Consider the following 18,226-nt stretch of genomic DNA (forward strand, 5'->3'; position numbering starts at 1 on the left):
ACCTCCCTGGGTAAATTTCCATCAGTTCTCCAGGTGGCGCTGTAACTCTGTAGTGAGAACACTGACCACGATCTCACCAGAGTGATTCAGAGCCACGGCGGACAGGGAGGAGAACGGCTACTGACATCAGGATTCCCTGGGAGTTGAGTAAAAACTCCAGCTGCGCGCTATACACTGTGTAGAGCTCCTGGTGGCCGAGTTGCGCTTGGGCTTACCTCCAGGGAGGTTACAAAAACCTCTGGGGGGGGTCTGGTCAGGGGAGGCAGAGTTGAACCGAATCATGTAGCTAGGTTACACTTCCCTGTCACTATTCACAGAAGAATGAATTTACTGTTTGTTTCTACCCTGCCTGCTTTCTCACAGATCATAAGCGAACAGCTGAGAGATTTTTTTAGCTGTAGAGGGATCTGAAGAGAAGGACCTGTACTTTTTCTTGTACTTACATGCTCCCCCCATTCAGAATGAGCTCTTCCTGGCTGTAAACTCTGTTTACTTTAGACTGTGTGAGGCAGACAGAGACACAGAAACAGCTGATGAGTTATTTACACACTATTTGAAGCTATATTTCTGCTTTCTATCATTCTGAAGAGATTCTAGTAACAGGATTACAGTCAGTGAAGATTGTTTCTGTATGCTGGATGTGCTGGACAAAGTCCTCCATAGTAATGCCCACAGTGAAAACTGTTCTCTGTAAATATCATATTTTCTTTACATAAAATATGAAAAAAAGCCTTTGTATTGCCATTTGCTAGTAATTACTGGAAATATATGTGGCATTTAGAATTTTAGTTAATAGTTGTCCTTTAAATGTAGCAGTGATATTATCATCTTTACTGCTGGCAAGATGTGTCATCGTGGGTGTAGTGTGGTGAGCAGTAATGTCAAATTATCTCCCAGAGTCCTCTAGGGCAGAAGGCTGCATGCAATTATAGTGTAGGCTAATCATCATTGGGAGGGCGGGGTTACACATCAATATACAGCAATATATACATGCAGGTCACATTTCTAAGGCTGAAACCAGGATAATTGATGTAAAAATGGGTTTCCTGAATAATTTTCTATGTGCTGCTATGAGTCGCTATGAAATCTTGTTAATGTCATATGAAAGAAATAATTTCTGTCCCCTCCAGTGAAGACTGCTCACTCCTTGTGGTGTTCCTGGACAATGGATCTTGTCTTGGTTTCAGGATCTTGCTCATGGCAGCCCTATATTTCTGTGACATAATATTGTACAACATGGGATTGATGGAGGCTCCAAGATAGAACAGAATCATGGAGATGAGGTTAAAGTACTGTGTTAGATCAAACATTTCAGATTCTCCTATTCCTGCACAGGCAAACAAGATACGTCCAATGTGGAATGGAAGCCAGCATAGCACGAAGGACAGAACAACCACAGCTGTAAGAAAAACACAATATAGTTCAGGGCAGGTTCTAGACTGGAACTCTCTTCCACAGCCTGTACGTCATGCTCCAAACCTGGACATCTTCAAACACACTCTTAAAACACACCTTTTCAGACAAGCTTATAACATTCTATAGCCCTTATTTACTTATCTGTGTAATATGTTGCCGCTTTATAAATACAATAAATAATAATAATGTAATCAGAGACAAAGGATCACTGCCTCGTCCATCCTCCACCCCCTTACCTAGTGTGTCCCCCACAACCCATTAGATTGTAAGCTCGCAAGGGCAGGGTCATCCTCCTAATGTTTACTGTTTTTGTAACAATATTTGTGCTGCTTGGAACTCTGCTGTACATTTGTTAGTTGTACCTATGTTCCCCTTGTCGTCTTATTGTGCTTTGTAAAGCGCTGCGGAATATGTTGGCGCTATATAAATAAAAATAATAATAATAGACTGTTTGATGCATGAAACAAAGTATATATGCAATTTAGGTGCCCTTTTTATCTGGGAAACCAGAGGGCAGATGGCACATGGCAAGGAGGTGGGGCTAACAAAGAGCAGTACATTTTTGAATAAGGGGCATGTCAGCACTAGAGATGGGAAGTTCGGATCTTTTCAATGATCCGGATGATTCGAATCGGATCATTGAAGAGATCCGGATCTTTGATCCGAATCTCGGATCATTTTACTCCCGGAAGCATAGGGGGGTGAAATGAACAGCAGGACAGGTCTGTGGACAGGAGAAGGGGAGGGAGTGGACTCACAGAGAAGGGGAGAAGATGGACAGAGGGCAGGGAGTGGACAGAGAAGGGAGGAGGGACGAGCAGAGAGCAGAAATGTTTGCACACAATATCCACATGTTGCAATCATTATGCTTTACATATATTTCACCTATATGTTCATCTGTACACTTTGAAAGAAAAGGTCGCACAGTGAAAGAAAGCATTCCCAGAAGATAAGTGCAGCTGTTTAGTGCCGAGTGCAGGAGGATTATATTGCCTTTCAATCACACTGTCTGCAAAGTTACTGAGCTGTGCTGAGCCAAAAAGCTTACCATGTGATCACTGTGCAGCACTACGGAACAGACAGCCTATAATGGGCAGCACGTTATAGCCAGTATGTGTGCTCTACACATATCTGGCAGTGGCACCCATGTCCCCTCTCTCTCATCTACCTGTCTCCCTGCAAGGCTGCCTCCCATCCAACAGAGCGATCCATCTCTGCTCTGCTCCCAGGACCCCGCTGAGAGGGGGCGTGTAGCTCCTGGCCCCGCCCCTTTTGCGATCCGAATCACTCATTTTGATGATTCGGATGATCGACTCATAAAATAGATTCGGATCAAAGATCCGAATCGTTCATGATCCGGACAACACTAGTCAGCACACACAGACTAACAGCAGACAAGCTCAGTACTCTATCAGTTGGGCAGAAGCAGCAGAGCAGAGGGAGGGACTAAAAAAATATCAGCTGAGTGTAGAGCTGATGTTGTCCCCTACAGTCTGCTGCCCTGAATCACATGATTGAGCGGGCTTCATGGTAGGACTGCCCCTGATGTAGCTGATTATGCAGAAAGCAACAAATCCAGGATGAACAATGTAGACCTTAGTGTGATAATTCTGTAAAAACTAGGGAGTGTAGTAATATCATTGTACATTTACAATATATATTTTCTGCAGCACTTTACATAATACAATGAAAATTCAAGTTCAGAACTGGCCCTCCTTACTGTAGTCTGTGGCCTCAATTCACTAAGCTTATCTCCTGTCTTTAGTAACGTTTCTATAGTTATCACCATGGTGACGAGGCATGTAGTATTCAGGAAACATTTTACCTCAGGCAAACCTAAAGTTAACTCTTCTGTCTTTAAGTTAACTCTTCAATCCTTACAATGGCCTCAATTCACTAAACTTATCTCCTGTCTTTAATAACTCTTCTAGAGTTGTTACCATGGTGATAAGGCATGTAGTATTCAGGAAACATTTTACCTCAGGCAAGCCTAAAGTTAACTCTTCTGTCTTTAAATTAACTCTCCAATCCTTAAAATAACTCCAGAGTTAAAGACAGGCTGTTAATTAGCTGCATGTGAAAATAACTACAGAGGAGGTAAATTAACTACAGAGGAGGTAACTTAAGGAATGAAGAGATAAGATAACTCTCTTACTGTGTGGAGGTACGTTTTCTCTTGCCTTATCTCCAGCAGCCATTGGCCTCAATTCACTAAGATCATGCTGGAGATAATAATATTAGATTTGCATACCTGGGGCTTCTCCCAGCCCCTAGCAATATTAGATTTGCTTACCTGGGGCTTCTCCCAGCCCCCCCCTACCAATCTTGCCTCAGGAACATCCTTGTAGTTACACTGCCCTCCAGGGTGCTGATGTCCCTTTCCAAAAGATTGCTGACCACAGCTGTGATTGCGGGCCTCTTATTTGTGCTCCCATGGCTGGTAGCATTTTGTAGTTGCGCGGTTTAAGCCTTTGTGAACTGTGCAAACTGAGAACGCTCCCAGCCATCGAGAACGATAAAGAGATCTCTACTGATGTTCCCTTTCAACACGGTAATTCCCAAAGGCCTGTTTTTGGCGGTGCATTGCATTCCCCAGACCGCACTGCACCACCACCGGCAATATGCAGTGTGAAACCAGCCTCAAGGCAACTGCAAACATGAAGACTCACCAGTAGAAGATTTGCAGACAGATGATTATGAGGGCTATGGAGGCTGCTATATTTATTACCTTTTAGGCAATACTAGTTGCCTGGCTATCCTGCTGATCCTCTGCTTCTACCACCGCGCACCCAATCGACCAAGTCGGCCCTACATCTTGCAGCATGTCTGATCGATACAAGCGACCAATTTCAGCCCGAATTGGTCACGTCGATCAGGCATGCTTTTGTAGGAACCGATTTTCATCCAATTCGATAATTATGGAATCTGATGGTCGATCGGCTGCCAAGTCGGCTGATGTATGGCCACCTTTAAGGCTCATACACACATCAGACCATAGTCTTTGGAAAATGAAAGATCACAGACCAATCTTACCCCCTTCCATGTAGTATGAGAGCCATACCTTCACAGTCTATTCTATGGAGCTGAACTCCACATCAGACAGAAATCTTTGCAAGATGCTGCACACACAGATGCTGTACAGACACAAAAGATCAGTATCTGCAAAAGATCTGTTCCTGACAAAGATCCGTGCCTGCAAATTGCATTCATATGAGATCTGCAGATCATCATACACACCTTGTTTAACAGGCATTCATCTGCAGATCAGACCCACCAGGATGGATCTTCAGATCTGCAGATGAATGTCAGTTAAACAAGGTATGTATGAGGATCTGCAGATCTCATAGACTATGAATGCAATTTGCACGAACAGATCTTTTGCAGATACTGATCTTTTGTGTCTGTACAGCATCTTTGTGTGCAGCATCTTGCAAAGATTTTTTCTGATGGGGAGTTCAGCTCCATGGAATAGACTGTGTAGAGTATGGCTCTCATGCTACATGAAGGGTGGTAAGATTGGTCTGTGATCTTTCATTTTCCAAAGACTATAGTCTGATGTGTGGGGAAGGTCATTCCTCACCTTCCCCACTAACCAAAAATGTAATGACTGACGAGCCAGACCCCCACTTTACACCATACATTTTCAGAAAAAGGGCAGGATTTATTGACCAGCTATGTAGGGGGATGGGAAGGGTCAATGGATCAAATCTGCAAAAAAAAAAAAAGCAATGCCATGCATGGGCACCTCTGGAAACAATCCATTTTTTAAGTTTTTCTATTTGTTCATAGAAAAACACATGATCGATTGATAAGGTCACCAGTCTGTACTTCTCTGATTGGCTGGCCATGATCACATGGACATGTCTTGCTTTTGCTTCCTGCGCTGGCTATTCATGACCAGTCTGAGAAGTACAAATAGGTCATGTGCTTCTCCAAGTATTTTCCTTGTAGGAGAATTTTTACATGGAGAATGAATCTGTATGATTCAGATTTGTCCGTCATTAGGATGTTAAGAAGGAACTGCATAAATAAGTGAGCAAGAATATTGTAAAAAAAATCAAGAAAACTGATTTTAATAGTATCCCTATAAATAGAAAAGAAAAAAATAACACTAATAACTTGGTGATGAAACATTTCCATCTCAATATGGCTTCACATAATTACCCAGATTTAATTGACCTTCATTCTCTGTTCTCTGAAGTTGTATAGCAGTATATTGGAGCTTGTGCTTCCTATATTATTAATAGAATGGGATATGTGATGAAAAAGACTGGAGCAGAATGACAATGAGCATAGTCTTCCACCAGCAGCACAGCTGGTATTACACTCTGTGCTGTGAAAGCCTTTGATCATCTGATTGCTGCCTGTTCTCTTTGCCATGACCTGGTTGTAGAACAAAACCGCAAATGCCTTTCATCTTTATTCCTGTTTGTAGCGTTGGAGCTTCCCTCTTAAATGTGGTTATGTTAGTTTTGTTGATTGATGATGGCTTGTAGCCTCACTTAGCTAGAGTTTCCAAATGTATGATGAGAATACTAGCTCAATTGCAGAGGTGTAACTACAAATCAGGCATCCTTCCTCCCCCCTGTAATAAGTATTGAAACCTCTTGCTCCCATTAACTAGCGTGGCCATCATCCCCTAATAACAACCAGGGCTGGATTTCTGGGAAGGCCAAGGCCTTAGGCAGAAAAAGCAGAGGGGCGGCAGGAATTGGGAAAGGCCACATATCAAAGTATATCATATCTCCTGGTCTGCAGCTGCCCTGCTTTGCATACTCGGTTTGCAGCCTTAATTCTGGAGTTCCCTGCATCTCTCTCACTTCTTGGGAGCGCAGTGTGGTGACAGTCACAGTATCCTCTTCTGCATCTGCTATGATCCTGGGACATGCAAGCTGCAGTGATTAGTGCCGGGGTTGTAGAGAGCAGAACTCTACATAACTCTGTTTTCCTGCACACATTCACTGATCACAGACAGGATATATCAACTTCACTTTAGCCCTCCCCTTATCTCCAGCTGTCAGATTATTGCTGGTCAATCACTGTTAATGACCTGAGCCCTGCATTTATTCCTCTTTCTCTTTGCACTTGTATCTTTCTAGCTTTAAATGTATGGGTTTTTTTCCTAGAGAAGTTACAGAAGAGACACTGAAGCGGAAAAAAAAATATGATACGATGATTTGTATGTGTAGTACAGCTAAGAAATAAAACATTAGGAGCAGAGACATAAGTCTAATATTGTTTCCAGTACAGGAAGAGTTAAGAAACTCCAGTTGTTATCTATGCAAAAGAGCCATTGAGCTTCATGACTTTCAAAGTTTCAGAGAGCTCTGTCTTCTGAAGCTTGTTTTCTCAACTGTCAGTCACAGTATTTTCTTTTTCACTGCAGAGGACAGGTCAAGTTCACTGGCCCGCCCTGTAGATAATTTAGAATGCCGAGTAGTGTGCAATATTATAAAAACACTATATAACGGAAAATAAAAATTTGAGAATATTTTCTTTGCTACTAATGTTCTAGTAAATATCAGTACTACACAACCAATTGATTATATCATAATTTGTTTGTTTTTTTGTTTCAGTGTATCTTTTACCCCCTCAAGCCTCGTTTTAAAATGTGTCCCTGCACTTGTCTAAAATTAACCCCGTAAGGGTCTGTGCATACTGGGTGCATATCATGTCGGCGCCGTTCAGTTTGGCGTGGTAAGAGCCGAATGACGGCTCTCACCGCGGAATTAAATACTATTCCCCCTCTGAGTTGTCGCAACTCGGAGGGAGATGTAATAATTCGAAGAGAACTGGCTACTTGTGGGACTAGACGTTGAGTCCCTGTTTACCTCCATCCCTAATCCCAAGGGCTTGGAGGCTCTTGAATTTTATTTAATGAACTATTATATAGGTCATGAGTCTCATGCTGAATTTGTCTTGGACTCTATGAAGCTGATCCTGGAAAACAACTACTTTGAATTTTGGGGATCAATATATAGACAAAGGAGAGGCGTTACCATGGGGGCGACGTGCTCCCCGGCCTACGCGTGCCTTCACTTGGGGTATTGGGAGCAGGAGGTCGTGAGGCGTACTCGTGGGTATGTGGAGCACGTCGCCCTGTGGATACGTTACGTGGATGACATCCTCTTGCTTTGGAAAGGAAACGACCTCGAATTAAAGGAATTTGTTGCAGAACTCAATTTAAATGATAGAAATATCTTCCTTACTTATACATATGACATTGGGGAAATCTCCTTCCTTGATCTTTTAATCAAAAAAGTGGGAACTTCTCTGGAGACTTGCACATATAGAAAACCCACAGCGGGAAATACCCTCTTGTCGGCATGTAGCTCCCATTTACCCGCCCAAAAATGGGCTGTGCCCACTGGGCAGTTTCTGCGATTACGCAGGAACTGCAGTAATATAACTGATTTTGAAAGAGAGGCGGGTGAATTGAGAGCTAGGTTGCTAACAAGGGGGTATCCAAACAGGATTATTATTACTGCATACAAAAGAGCCCTCGCTAGAAATAGGGTGGATCTTTTAAAAAAAGCTGAGGGACAGTCGGGGACACCCCCATCTCATTCTAGAACTGGAGTTTCAAATGATTGTGTGTCAAGGGTCGTGACCCCATATAGTGCCCACTATATGGAAATAAAAGAGGTTTTACAGAGACACTGGCATCTCTTAAAAAGGGATCCAATCACGGCAAAAATAGTTGGTGATTATCCACACATGGCTGCTAAGAGGAGCAATAATTTGAATGATCTTCTGGTTAGAAGTGAGTTCGGATGGGGTGGTCCCCCTGCATGTAAAACGTCTAAAAAAGGTATGCATAAATGTTTGGATTGTGATATGTGCCGATATGTCCATAAAGGCAGCCAGTTTTATAATTTTGATGGATCTAAATCCTTCTGGGTCAATGATTATATTTCATGCAATACCCCCCGGGTTATCTATCAGATTAAATGTCCATGCAACCTAATTTATATTGGGAAAACATATAGATCTTTAAATACCAGGATTGGTGAACACATTTCTAACATTAAGAGTACCACCATTGATAAAAAGAAACTGAATCCTCTGGCCCTACACTTTAAAACCACTCATAACTCCGATGTGTCTGGCTTACGTTTTATGGGCATATATAAATTAAATATCAGCCCACGCCGTGGGGACTATGATACTCAGCTTCTGAGAAAAGAATCCATGTGGATCTACAAGTGTGAGAGCCTATATCCAAAAGGCCTCAATAGGGACTTGAACATAAAATCTTTTCTGTAAAAAACGCCAGTATGCGGACATTAACGCTCTATAAACGCTGATGAGGAGTCCTGTTATTATCTCCTTGGTGCATATAGCCGCTATGGTCAGTAGATGGCAGTAAACGGACTGTTTTTAATCCATACGTAATTGGCTCAAGTCAAGGGAGGACTTCGAAGCCATAAAAGGATGCACACCCCTACCTACGTCACGTCTGAAGAAGTCACGTGGGTCGTGACGAAACGCGTCACGTGACACGCAGCACTACCCGGAAGCGTGTCCCGGCTTGGATCACCCGAACCTCCGCATCTCTTCCTCCCCCCGCTTCGCTACTGACAGAACTAAGAATCCTCACAGCGCTGCATGATGCCCCGATGACGACCGACACTATGGTGTGGTGAGATTATATCTACGGCAAAGCTCAATGAACGGCTGCTGTTTATTATAGGAAGTGATGGGAAAGTAAGCCGTGCTCCATCTGCGGGGAGCGGAGGTTTGACACGATTGCAGTGTCAGTAATGAGATGCGTATGCAATTTGTTTGCAGAGGTTTACACTGATATAAATACCTACACGGGTTGATTGAATGTGCCATTGCCGGTGACCTCATCTGGTTTGCACCTGGACTTAAAGTTACCGTTGGGCCTGAAGAAAAATTCAATTACATGCATGTTCATGGACCAAATAGGAGTGCACTCCGGTCTTATGCAGCTGCTATAGCCCCACGGTTGCTCCAGGTTTTGGTTTTAAGGGAGGGTACATGTTTGTCTGTTTTTGTATGTCTATAGGCCATAAGAAGTTGTAATAAATATTTCATACTATTATACACCAGCTCTGTGCTCCCTATATTTCTCTTTTTTAATAGATGTAATAATTCGGGGTTTGGCAGCCGCCAGAGCCCCGAACTACCGCTATGCGCCCCGCGTAGCATAACATTGCTGCTATGGGTGCCCAATTTCGGCGCTCGGCTCTCAGAGCCGCACACCAAAATCAGCTGATCCGGTGCATACTAGCTGTGTTACACTGCATTTTTACTATTACATGCGACAGCATGCACTTTTTACGATTGCATGCATTATTTCAATCGCAAAGCTTTTTTAAAAATAATGAAAATCGTGATGACCTGTACACGGTGGTGCGACACATTTTTAGAAATGTGCAATCACAGTGACTGCAGCGCTTTTTGAGTGCTGCGTTTAACCACTTGAGGACCCAGCCTTTACCCCCCCCCTTAAGGACCAGCGCTGCTTTTTGTGATCTGTGCTGGGTGGGCTCTGCAGCCCCCAGCACAGATCAGGTGGCATGGATAGCGATCAGATCACCCCCCCCCCCTTTTTCCCCCCTATGGGTATGATGTGCAGGGGGGGTCTGATCGCTCCGGTCGATAGGCATGTTGCGGGGGCACCTTAAAAGCCCCCCTCCGCGGCGGAATTCCCCCCCTCCCTCTCCTACCTGTCCCCCCTGGTGATCTGGGCTGCACAGGACGCTATCCGTCCTGTGCAGCCTGTGACAGCAGCGCCGTTCAATGTAAACAAAGGAGACATACGTCTTCTGCGTTTACAATTAGTCTGCGAGCCGCGATCAGCAGGCTATTCACGGAGACCCGCTCCGTGTTCCAACAGGAAACGGCCGCTCGCGCGAGCGGCCTTTCCTGCTGAATTAGGGAGGCACCTGGCGACGCAGATCTGCGTCACTGTTCCTCCAGCTACCACTTTGCCGCCGCACGGTATGAGTGTGCGGTCGGCAAGTGGTTAAAATAAATGCAAAAACACAATGCAATTGTGCAAAAATGCAAGTATGCGATTGCACCATATGCAATTTCAAAACCGCATTGTGTTTGCGATTGTGCTTGATGATTTTCAGTGTGTACAGGCCTTTAGTGAATAATTGTCACTGTTTTTAAAGGGCACTTGAGCAGACACTATAATTATGCCTTGAAAAAGTACAGTGAATGTACAAAGATAAGTGTCTTGCTGGGATAACTCTTTGTATAGACTTCCTGTAGGATGCCTGGCTTGCCTGCAGGTTGGGTGAATACACAGGCACTGCTCTCTTCAACAAGGGATGTGTAGGAGTATTGTGTATAAAAGCATTCCCAATTGAAGTGCACAAGGTCTGGCATATGACTCGGAATTGATCATTAAAATAATTTAAACAAATTACATAGCATGCAACTGCATAGCTATTGGACTGGCTGTTTTCCAGAGCTGGTCTGGGCCAGAGTATTAAACCAAAGTCCAGCACTCAAGGACAAAAGGTATTACCTGATGGGAGATGGAACTAGCCTGTGTTTACCACAATTCTTGCAGCAGTGCATGCAAATATATTAACAAGCAGCACATGCAAATATATTAACAATTTTATACATGGTTTAATTATTTTATTTTATTATTTATTATGAATAATTGAATCCTATGTATAAAAACCCCTCTCTTAAAAATGGATATTTGTTTTTTAACACAAGATCAATGAGAATCCTTCCTCTGGGAATGCCCATTCACTGGATGACATTAATATTCATCAGCCAGCCCCGGGATATAACCATTGCCGTAGCTAGTCACATGACCTGAGGAAGATGCAAGGCGTCGACACGCAGCGACAGTTACATGGCACACAGAGCCGCTGAGCAGAGAGGTATTGCACAACTAAGACTTTCACACTTATTGAGGTCCCTTCCGGTGCATATTCGATCTGACACAAGGGCAACTGCGTGTTACCACCAGAGTAATGGGCAACGCACTTTGTGTGAACCACAGAGCATGGTGCAACGCGGTGCGCAAGCACGGACCGATGGGGATGCTAGTGATGTTCCTCCCTGCCCAGCATGGAATACGTCACTGAGCGAGGGGCGGCACTATGCGTATCGGCACACTCTACCGCAGGGTCATATATTTGTCATTTTCCGAATTGCAGTTGGATGCAGCAGGAGCACCACATGCCCACCGCAACACAAAAAATAGGTGTCACACTGGCCTAAATGCTCCTCCTCCACTGTCAAGTATGTATAACGGCCGCGCCTGGTGAGTTGGGTGCTGGACAATGCCGATAGTGAAAATATTGGTACTATGTTCTTGACAATCTTTTTCTATAGACTTACCCAGTGCCAATTCTCACACTTGCCCTCCCTCCTAATGCCTATCATTAATCCTCTTTCCTGATGCCTAACACTATCCCACCTCTTCCAGTGCCTAATACTAGCCCCATCCTGAAACCTACCCCACACACCGCTGCCCCCAGCTACTAGCCTTTCAACTACTAATAGCCAATCAATTGGTGTTTAATGTAAGAAATGTCATTTCCAATCAGCTACTATCATATCAGGTGCTCAATTCACTGCCTCGAAGCCGTATAGTTGTAATGCGCACTGTGGTCTTTTACGTGGCTACCGAGATGGGTGCCCAAATAACTTACCCAACATTTTGACTGTTTGTTTGTGGTGCTTCCCTCTGTTTGCAGCAGTTGGGCCCTGAATCCCATGCTTGTTCCTCCAAAGCTTCTTACAGATAAGACCATAAAGCAGCGTGAGAAAGAAGGTAGGTATGAAGAAGTATATGGTGGACACCCAGGTCATAATATGTAGAAGACCATCCTGGACAGGGCTCTCCATTTGCTTGCATTCCACGGTTTCCTCAGCTTGGCCTCCAACAGGATGTTCGACGCCAAAAAGAAACCAAATTGGCCCTGCTGTGACCAAGGCAACAACCCATAAAATGGCAATAATGATTTTCACCCTCTTTTTGGTGGTCATGATTTTAGCTTTCAGCGGATAACAAATAGCGAGATAGCGTTCCACACTCACGGTGGTAATGTGGAGGATGGTACTGTATGTGCAGGTCTCACTCAGATAAAACAGAAACTTACAGATGAAGTCTCCAAATATGTACGGCTGGAACATCCATATTCTGTACAAGTCTGAGGGCAGTCCAATGAAAATCAGAATGTCGGACACCGCCATGCTGGAAAGGTACATGTTAACGGTAGACCGCATGTCTTTGTACCTCTTGAATATCAGAATTGTTATCAGGTTTCCTGTCACGCCCAAGACAAACAAAGCAATACAAATGATAGTAACTGGGATCAGTACCTGAACATGAAATAACGCATTTGTTTTATCCATGGTACGATTTGTGAAAGTTCCAGGTTGGCTATCTGTTTTATTAAAATCCATTTCTTGCTTCTGCTCTTGCCAAAAGTCCTATCTGGTGATCCTATAACAGCTCTTCTGGGTACACTGGTTAGCTAGTTTTTTTATTAAACATAATCAAAGCTTTAAATAATGCTGGTGATGATGTGACTGTTTAGCACACTGCATCCAATAAGTAACATCACAGTTTGAAAAGGCTATTAGAAATACACATTGTGGGATAGTCCGATGCATTGTTCCAGGTCAATTCCATGTGTGGTTCCGCCCCTTAAAATTGTTCTCTAATATAAAATGAGGACAGCTAATGCTCCCACGTGTTTCACCTTATTTGATAGAAATGTGTTTAAGCGTTCAATTAGTAGATTAAAAACATGCCCTTTAGTACTTTAACAGTCCATTAACCTTCGCTAAATTACATTTGTCACAATTTTTGAGTGCGCTTTGTAATGTTTCACATGATGCATGAAAGATAAATATGCTTTTTAAGCCATCTATCTCTTCTCTGTGTCACCAAGTCTCGCAGCACTGTCACAGCACATAAAAATGAAAGAAATCCAGTAATAATTACAATATGATTACGGTAACAGAACATGCCCATACGGAAAGTGCACCATGATTTGCACACTACGATTGTGGCATCAGGGACGGTTTTAGGTAAAATGAGGTTCTGGGGTGATATATGAACAGGGGGTCCCTTACATTTTGCTACTGTACTCAATATAAGCTTGTCTCCTTTCCAATCCCTGACTTGGGGCCTTCTAGGGAGCTCAGTGTCCTCAGCAATTGCCCACTTGGAAGGCAATGGAAGCACCAGCCTCATGTGGCTAATGGATGAGAAAAAGAGGCTGGTACCAAGTGACTAACAGTAGTAGGTTTTGATTGAAGAAACAATAGGATCATGATCACAAGAAAGCCATTAATTCTTTAAAGCGGACCTGAACTCAGAACTTCCTATCTGCTCTAAAAGATACGCAACAGCATAATAACGTTTAAAGAAAAGCATTTCTTTGTTACAGCTGATACAAATTCTGAAATAAATCTGCACTGTTTCTACTTTCTGCTTTCATGGAAGCAGACTGTAATAATCGCTGCTGCTGCAGGTGTTACTGGAAGTAGTAGTGCTGCAGCTCAGGCAGTTCTGATGTCTTTCCATGCAAGCTGCATAGCTTTGTCTGTCTTTCCCTGCTGTCAGCTTGTGACTGATTATCATTCACCTGTGTGGGAATCTGCATGTCTGCTCCCATTGGATGACCTCAGTATAAAGATCTGCTTCCTGCAGGGTTTCCTTGGGTTTTCATAGCTTCAGTTTAAGCCTGTCTTGCTGTCGCTTCAGCCCTCGATCGTGTTTCTTGTTCTAAAGATACTTTGCTGGTCTTTGCATCATATATTGGTTCATTGCCAATATATATGCATACCAGCACGTTTATTATTTTCCTTGTATTTGTGTTACGTTGATACATCAGTGTCGCTGATGTATACGTACACGAACTGTTTATATCCTGTGTGCAGTTAGTCAACTTTCCAGCACGTTTTGGTAGGTTGCGCGTACCGTGACCACCCGTGCTGAGGTAGTTACCCTGCTCCTGGTTCTGTTTGTGGATTGCGTTCATCTCTGCGAGGAGATAACGAATCCTTCTGAATCCTGTCCTGTTACCGTTTGTGGATTGCGTTCATCTCTGCGAAGAGATAACGAATCCTTCTGAATCCTGTTCTGTTACTGTTTGTGGATTGCGTTCATCTCTGCGAAGAGATAACGAATCCTTCTGAATCCTGTTCTGTTACCGTTTGTGGATTGCGTTCATCTCTGCGAAGAAATAGCGAATCCTTCTGAGTCCTGTTCCCTGTATTACTCCAGTCCTAGTCAGCGTTCCTGCTTATGTCATATATCGGTTCATTGCCGATATATACATATGTTAGTCAGACGTTACAAATAGTTTCATTGATAGCTGTAATTGTAATACGCTAGGAAAACATACTTATTGTATATTTGTCTGTGTTACGTTCATCTATCTTGATCCTGCTATTTCCTGACTATCCTGTCCTGTCTTTGTGAGGCACGCCATCGCCGCAACGCATTGGCTGCCTCATTCCAGTCTGTGTTATTGTGGACGCTTGCTGTCACTAAGTAGTGGCTAGTTTAGCAAGCGTTCATTCTGTTTACCTGTCCTGATCTCCTCAGTTCTGGTTTGTGCGCTCAGCGCTACTTTGCGCTGAGACGTTATAGCGAAAGCATTGTTTGTGGCTGTCAGATCTGCACCGGCTCTGTGCGCCACAATTTCCTATTGGAGTCAGTCCTCCCCTCCACTATACTAGGGATAGCCTTGTGCTAGTGTGTGTACCTCCTCCACGCCAGCTCATGCGTTGCATGCTGACTGTGGAGAATACACCACCAAGCCTTACATTATGAAAACCCCATTACCAATCCCCATTGTGGGGGGGATTCCCAGAAAGTATGACACTGTTAATTATGGTTCCTGTTCCTTTAAGAAATTTGAAGAACTTAGCTCTGAAACAGAAAATGAGTTTTTCTCTGAATGTGCCAGGTTCCTGGCCAATCCTGATCTCCAAGCGACTCCTGTTTCAACCTGGGCACTCCATCTAAGTTATATTTTGTTTAAAGGGGAATTATTCCAGTGGGTATTTGATGTTCTCAATCATTCCGATTTGAAAGAGAGACCGCTGGAATTTCTAGCGTTTGTGATCCATAACTGGTTGCGCATAGATCCATTGCCTTTTCCTCTTAATGAACTCCTGGCAGCAGGCCAATCAGCTACTCCTTCAATTGCTTGCAAAAATGTTCAGCAAGCAGAAAGTGTTACTGATAATTTTCCTGCAGCCTTGAATAAATCACCAAAAACAGCAGGGTCTAAGGCAAAACGCAAACGTTCTAAGAAACGTGTCCGATCTGCAGAGTCGTTATCCTTAGCGACTGAGACCTATAATGAGATTCTGCCATTAACAGATAATGAAATGCAATTGTCTTTCAGGGGAGTTAAATGGACTTATGAAACTACTAATGAACTTTCCTCCCTGGCTAGGGAAAATAAAGATTTTTGTTTAAAATAATTATCTGAGTATGATTATGAGGAGATATTACAGAGTATTGAACAAATCAACTTATTTGTGAAGCAAGGAAAGTTTGCATACACTACAGTTCAGCACTTGCTACAGGTATTGGAGATTCTTAGGAATAAGGAATCTGCCAATCACCTGCTAATTAACCCAATATATGTCCCTGCTACAATCATATCTGCAAACCATGATCCGCCTGTTAAGTATGCTTGGAATCCTCCATTTGAGAAAGGAGAGATGGAAGCTCTGGTCAATGAATGGAAGAATGATTCAAGTTCATTTTGTCAATTTTACAGTGCAAAAAGTGAATTAGTATTGAATGCATGCATTAAGTCTGCCTATAACCTAATAAAAACTGGTGTGTGTGGGTATGACTTTGTGGCTCCATTGATTGATGTGTGGGAACTGATTTTGGATGATTTTTATGTGACTCCGAATTCGCAAATTTGGCGTTCTGACCCGCCTGCTTCAGCACCTTTGGCTGATTCAGCAGGTGATTCGGAGCTCTTTTTGTGTGAAATTGAAGTTCCTGCAATTCCACCCTGTACCATGGATAACTCAGTGTTACTTACCAGTAAAACAGAAGCCACTGATACATTCTTAACCTTGCCCTGCGCAAATTTCTCAGCGGAGAATCCAGAGGTCCTGCTGACTTCCGAGTCCAGCCTAGCCAGTACTCATGACTCTTTGTTCAGTGAAACAGACACCAGAAAAATCTTGCCTGACTCTGCAAACACTTCTGCAGAAATTACCTGTGTTAGGGCTGGTTCAGACGGACGCTTGCAGAGCGTTTACAGCCAGCGTTCAGGGCTTGGTGTTAAACGCTCCCATTCAAGTGAATGGGAGCGTTTGTACCAAGCTTTCAAGCGCGTTTACACAAACGCGGCGTTGGGGTCCCGATTTTCCCTGGCGTTCAAGGAGCCCCTGGAAGCTACATGTAGCTTCCAGGGGAGGCTAACCGCGACGGCTAATGTCCCCCTAGGGGAAGAAAAAACGCGACCGCATCCAAACGCACACGAACGCTGCTGAACGCGACGCCAACGAACGCAACGCCTCCAAACGTCCATCTGAACCAGCCCTTAATAAAGTTCAACTCCTGTCTGATCCAGCAGATGCCAATAGATGCACTACATCAGTTTCCGAGTCCCAGCAATCCTGTCTAGAAACCTCAGAACCCCAGCATCTGAATTTTCCAATTTTACAAATGAATGGTGATTCAGATGCGCAAACATTGTGTCTTGATCTTCCTGTTTCTACACCTCGCTCTAGTTTCGTGAATAGCTCAGAGCATCTGCTATGTGAACCTGAAATCGCAGAATTATTACCTTGTTCAGAAAATGTTCCAGTAAATTTGCCCTGTACCATGAATTGTGCAGTAGATCTCTCAAATGAAACTCAGGTCACAGAATCATTATGCTGTCCAGCAGGTGCTTCCATGGTTTTGCCCTGCAATATGGACTGTTCAGTGATCCTGTCCAGTGAAGCTGTGGTCGCAGAGTCTTATGCTTCACCCAGTACTTTAGATACCTTGCCCTGTATACAGTCTGATTTAACCAATGTTGTTGAGTCCCTCTCCAGTGTTGTAACAGCCGAGGAACTCCAGCCCTGTCCTCTGAATGTTTCAGAAGTCTTGCCCTGTTACATGGATAATTCTGATTCTCTGGTCAAAATAATAGAAATCTCAGAATTTCAGTCCGGTCTGATGAGTGTTCCTGAAATCCAGCCCTGTATCCTGAAAGATTCTGGTTCTCTGGCCGCTGTGGCAGAGGTTCCAGAGTCCCCTTCCTGTCCAGGGAATTCCTCAGTTTTGCCTAGTCCAGTGGGGGCTGCTGCAATACTGACTTGTTCTGCAGCGCCTCATGAGCTCCAATCCAGTGTATTAGATGAGTCTCTGTCCAGTCCAGAGGTAGTTGTGGAGTCCCTATCTGGTTCAGTGCATACATCAGAAGATTTGTCCTGTCTTGTTAGTGCCCCTGAATCTGATTTGTTACTGACTTTGCTGGAATCAGCGACATCTAAGTCTGATCCTGCATTCTCGTGTAAAAGTCCAGTAGTTGCGAAGTCTAGTCATGATGATTTTTTTTGGGCCAGTCCTGGTTTTGGTCCTGTCTTGGCTGACCCTGAGTCTCACAGTTCCTTGACATGCCCAGAGGTTTCTCTTGTGCCAGTGTGCCCAGATGTTCTTTGTGTGCCAGAATGCCCAAGTGTGTCTAAGGTGTTAGCGTGCTCTGATGCTTCCTTAGTGGGAACATGTTCTGATGTTGCCAGTCTGCCTGCATGCCCAGAGATGGTTCTGGTCCCTGAAAGCCCTGATCTTGATGTTTGTCCTTGTGGCCCTGACTCGGGAATT

The 18,226-nt window shown here is 43.8% G+C and overlaps 1 protein-coding gene across 1 annotated transcript; it reads right to left on the reverse strand.

Annotated features, from left to right (window-relative positions):
* Positions 1 to 553: 553 nt before the first annotated feature.
* Positions 554 to 12,777, reverse strand: LOC137527381 (growth hormone secretagogue receptor type 1-like). The gene is made up of 2 exons (XM_068247895.1): positions 12,072 to 12,777; positions 554 to 1,399 (listed from the first exon to the last, which is right to left on the reverse strand). The coding sequence occupies exons 1-2, from the start codon at positions 12,775 to 12,777 to the stop codon at positions 1,098 to 1,100; spliced, it is 1,008 nt and encodes a 335-aa protein (XP_068103996.1). The 3' UTR covers positions 554 to 1,097.
* Positions 12,778 to 18,226: the final 5,449 nt, after the last annotated feature.

Source organism: Hyperolius riggenbachi, chromosome 8, assembly GCF_040937935.1.
Source record: "Hyperolius riggenbachi isolate aHypRig1 chromosome 8, aHypRig1.pri, whole genome shotgun sequence".
NCBI classification, from domain to species: domain Eukaryota; kingdom Metazoa; phylum Chordata; class Amphibia; order Anura; family Hyperoliidae; genus Hyperolius; species Hyperolius riggenbachi.

Coding starts and splice junctions, on each gene's coding strand:
- LOC137527381 (XM_068247895.1), bottom strand. CDS start 12,777: ATGGATAAAACAAATGCGTTATTTCATGTTCAGGTACTGATCCCAGTT. Junction 1,400..12,071: donor ACAAACAGTCAAAATGTTGG/GTAAGTTATTTG, acceptor TTTTTCTTACAG/CTGTGGTTGTTCTGTCCTTC.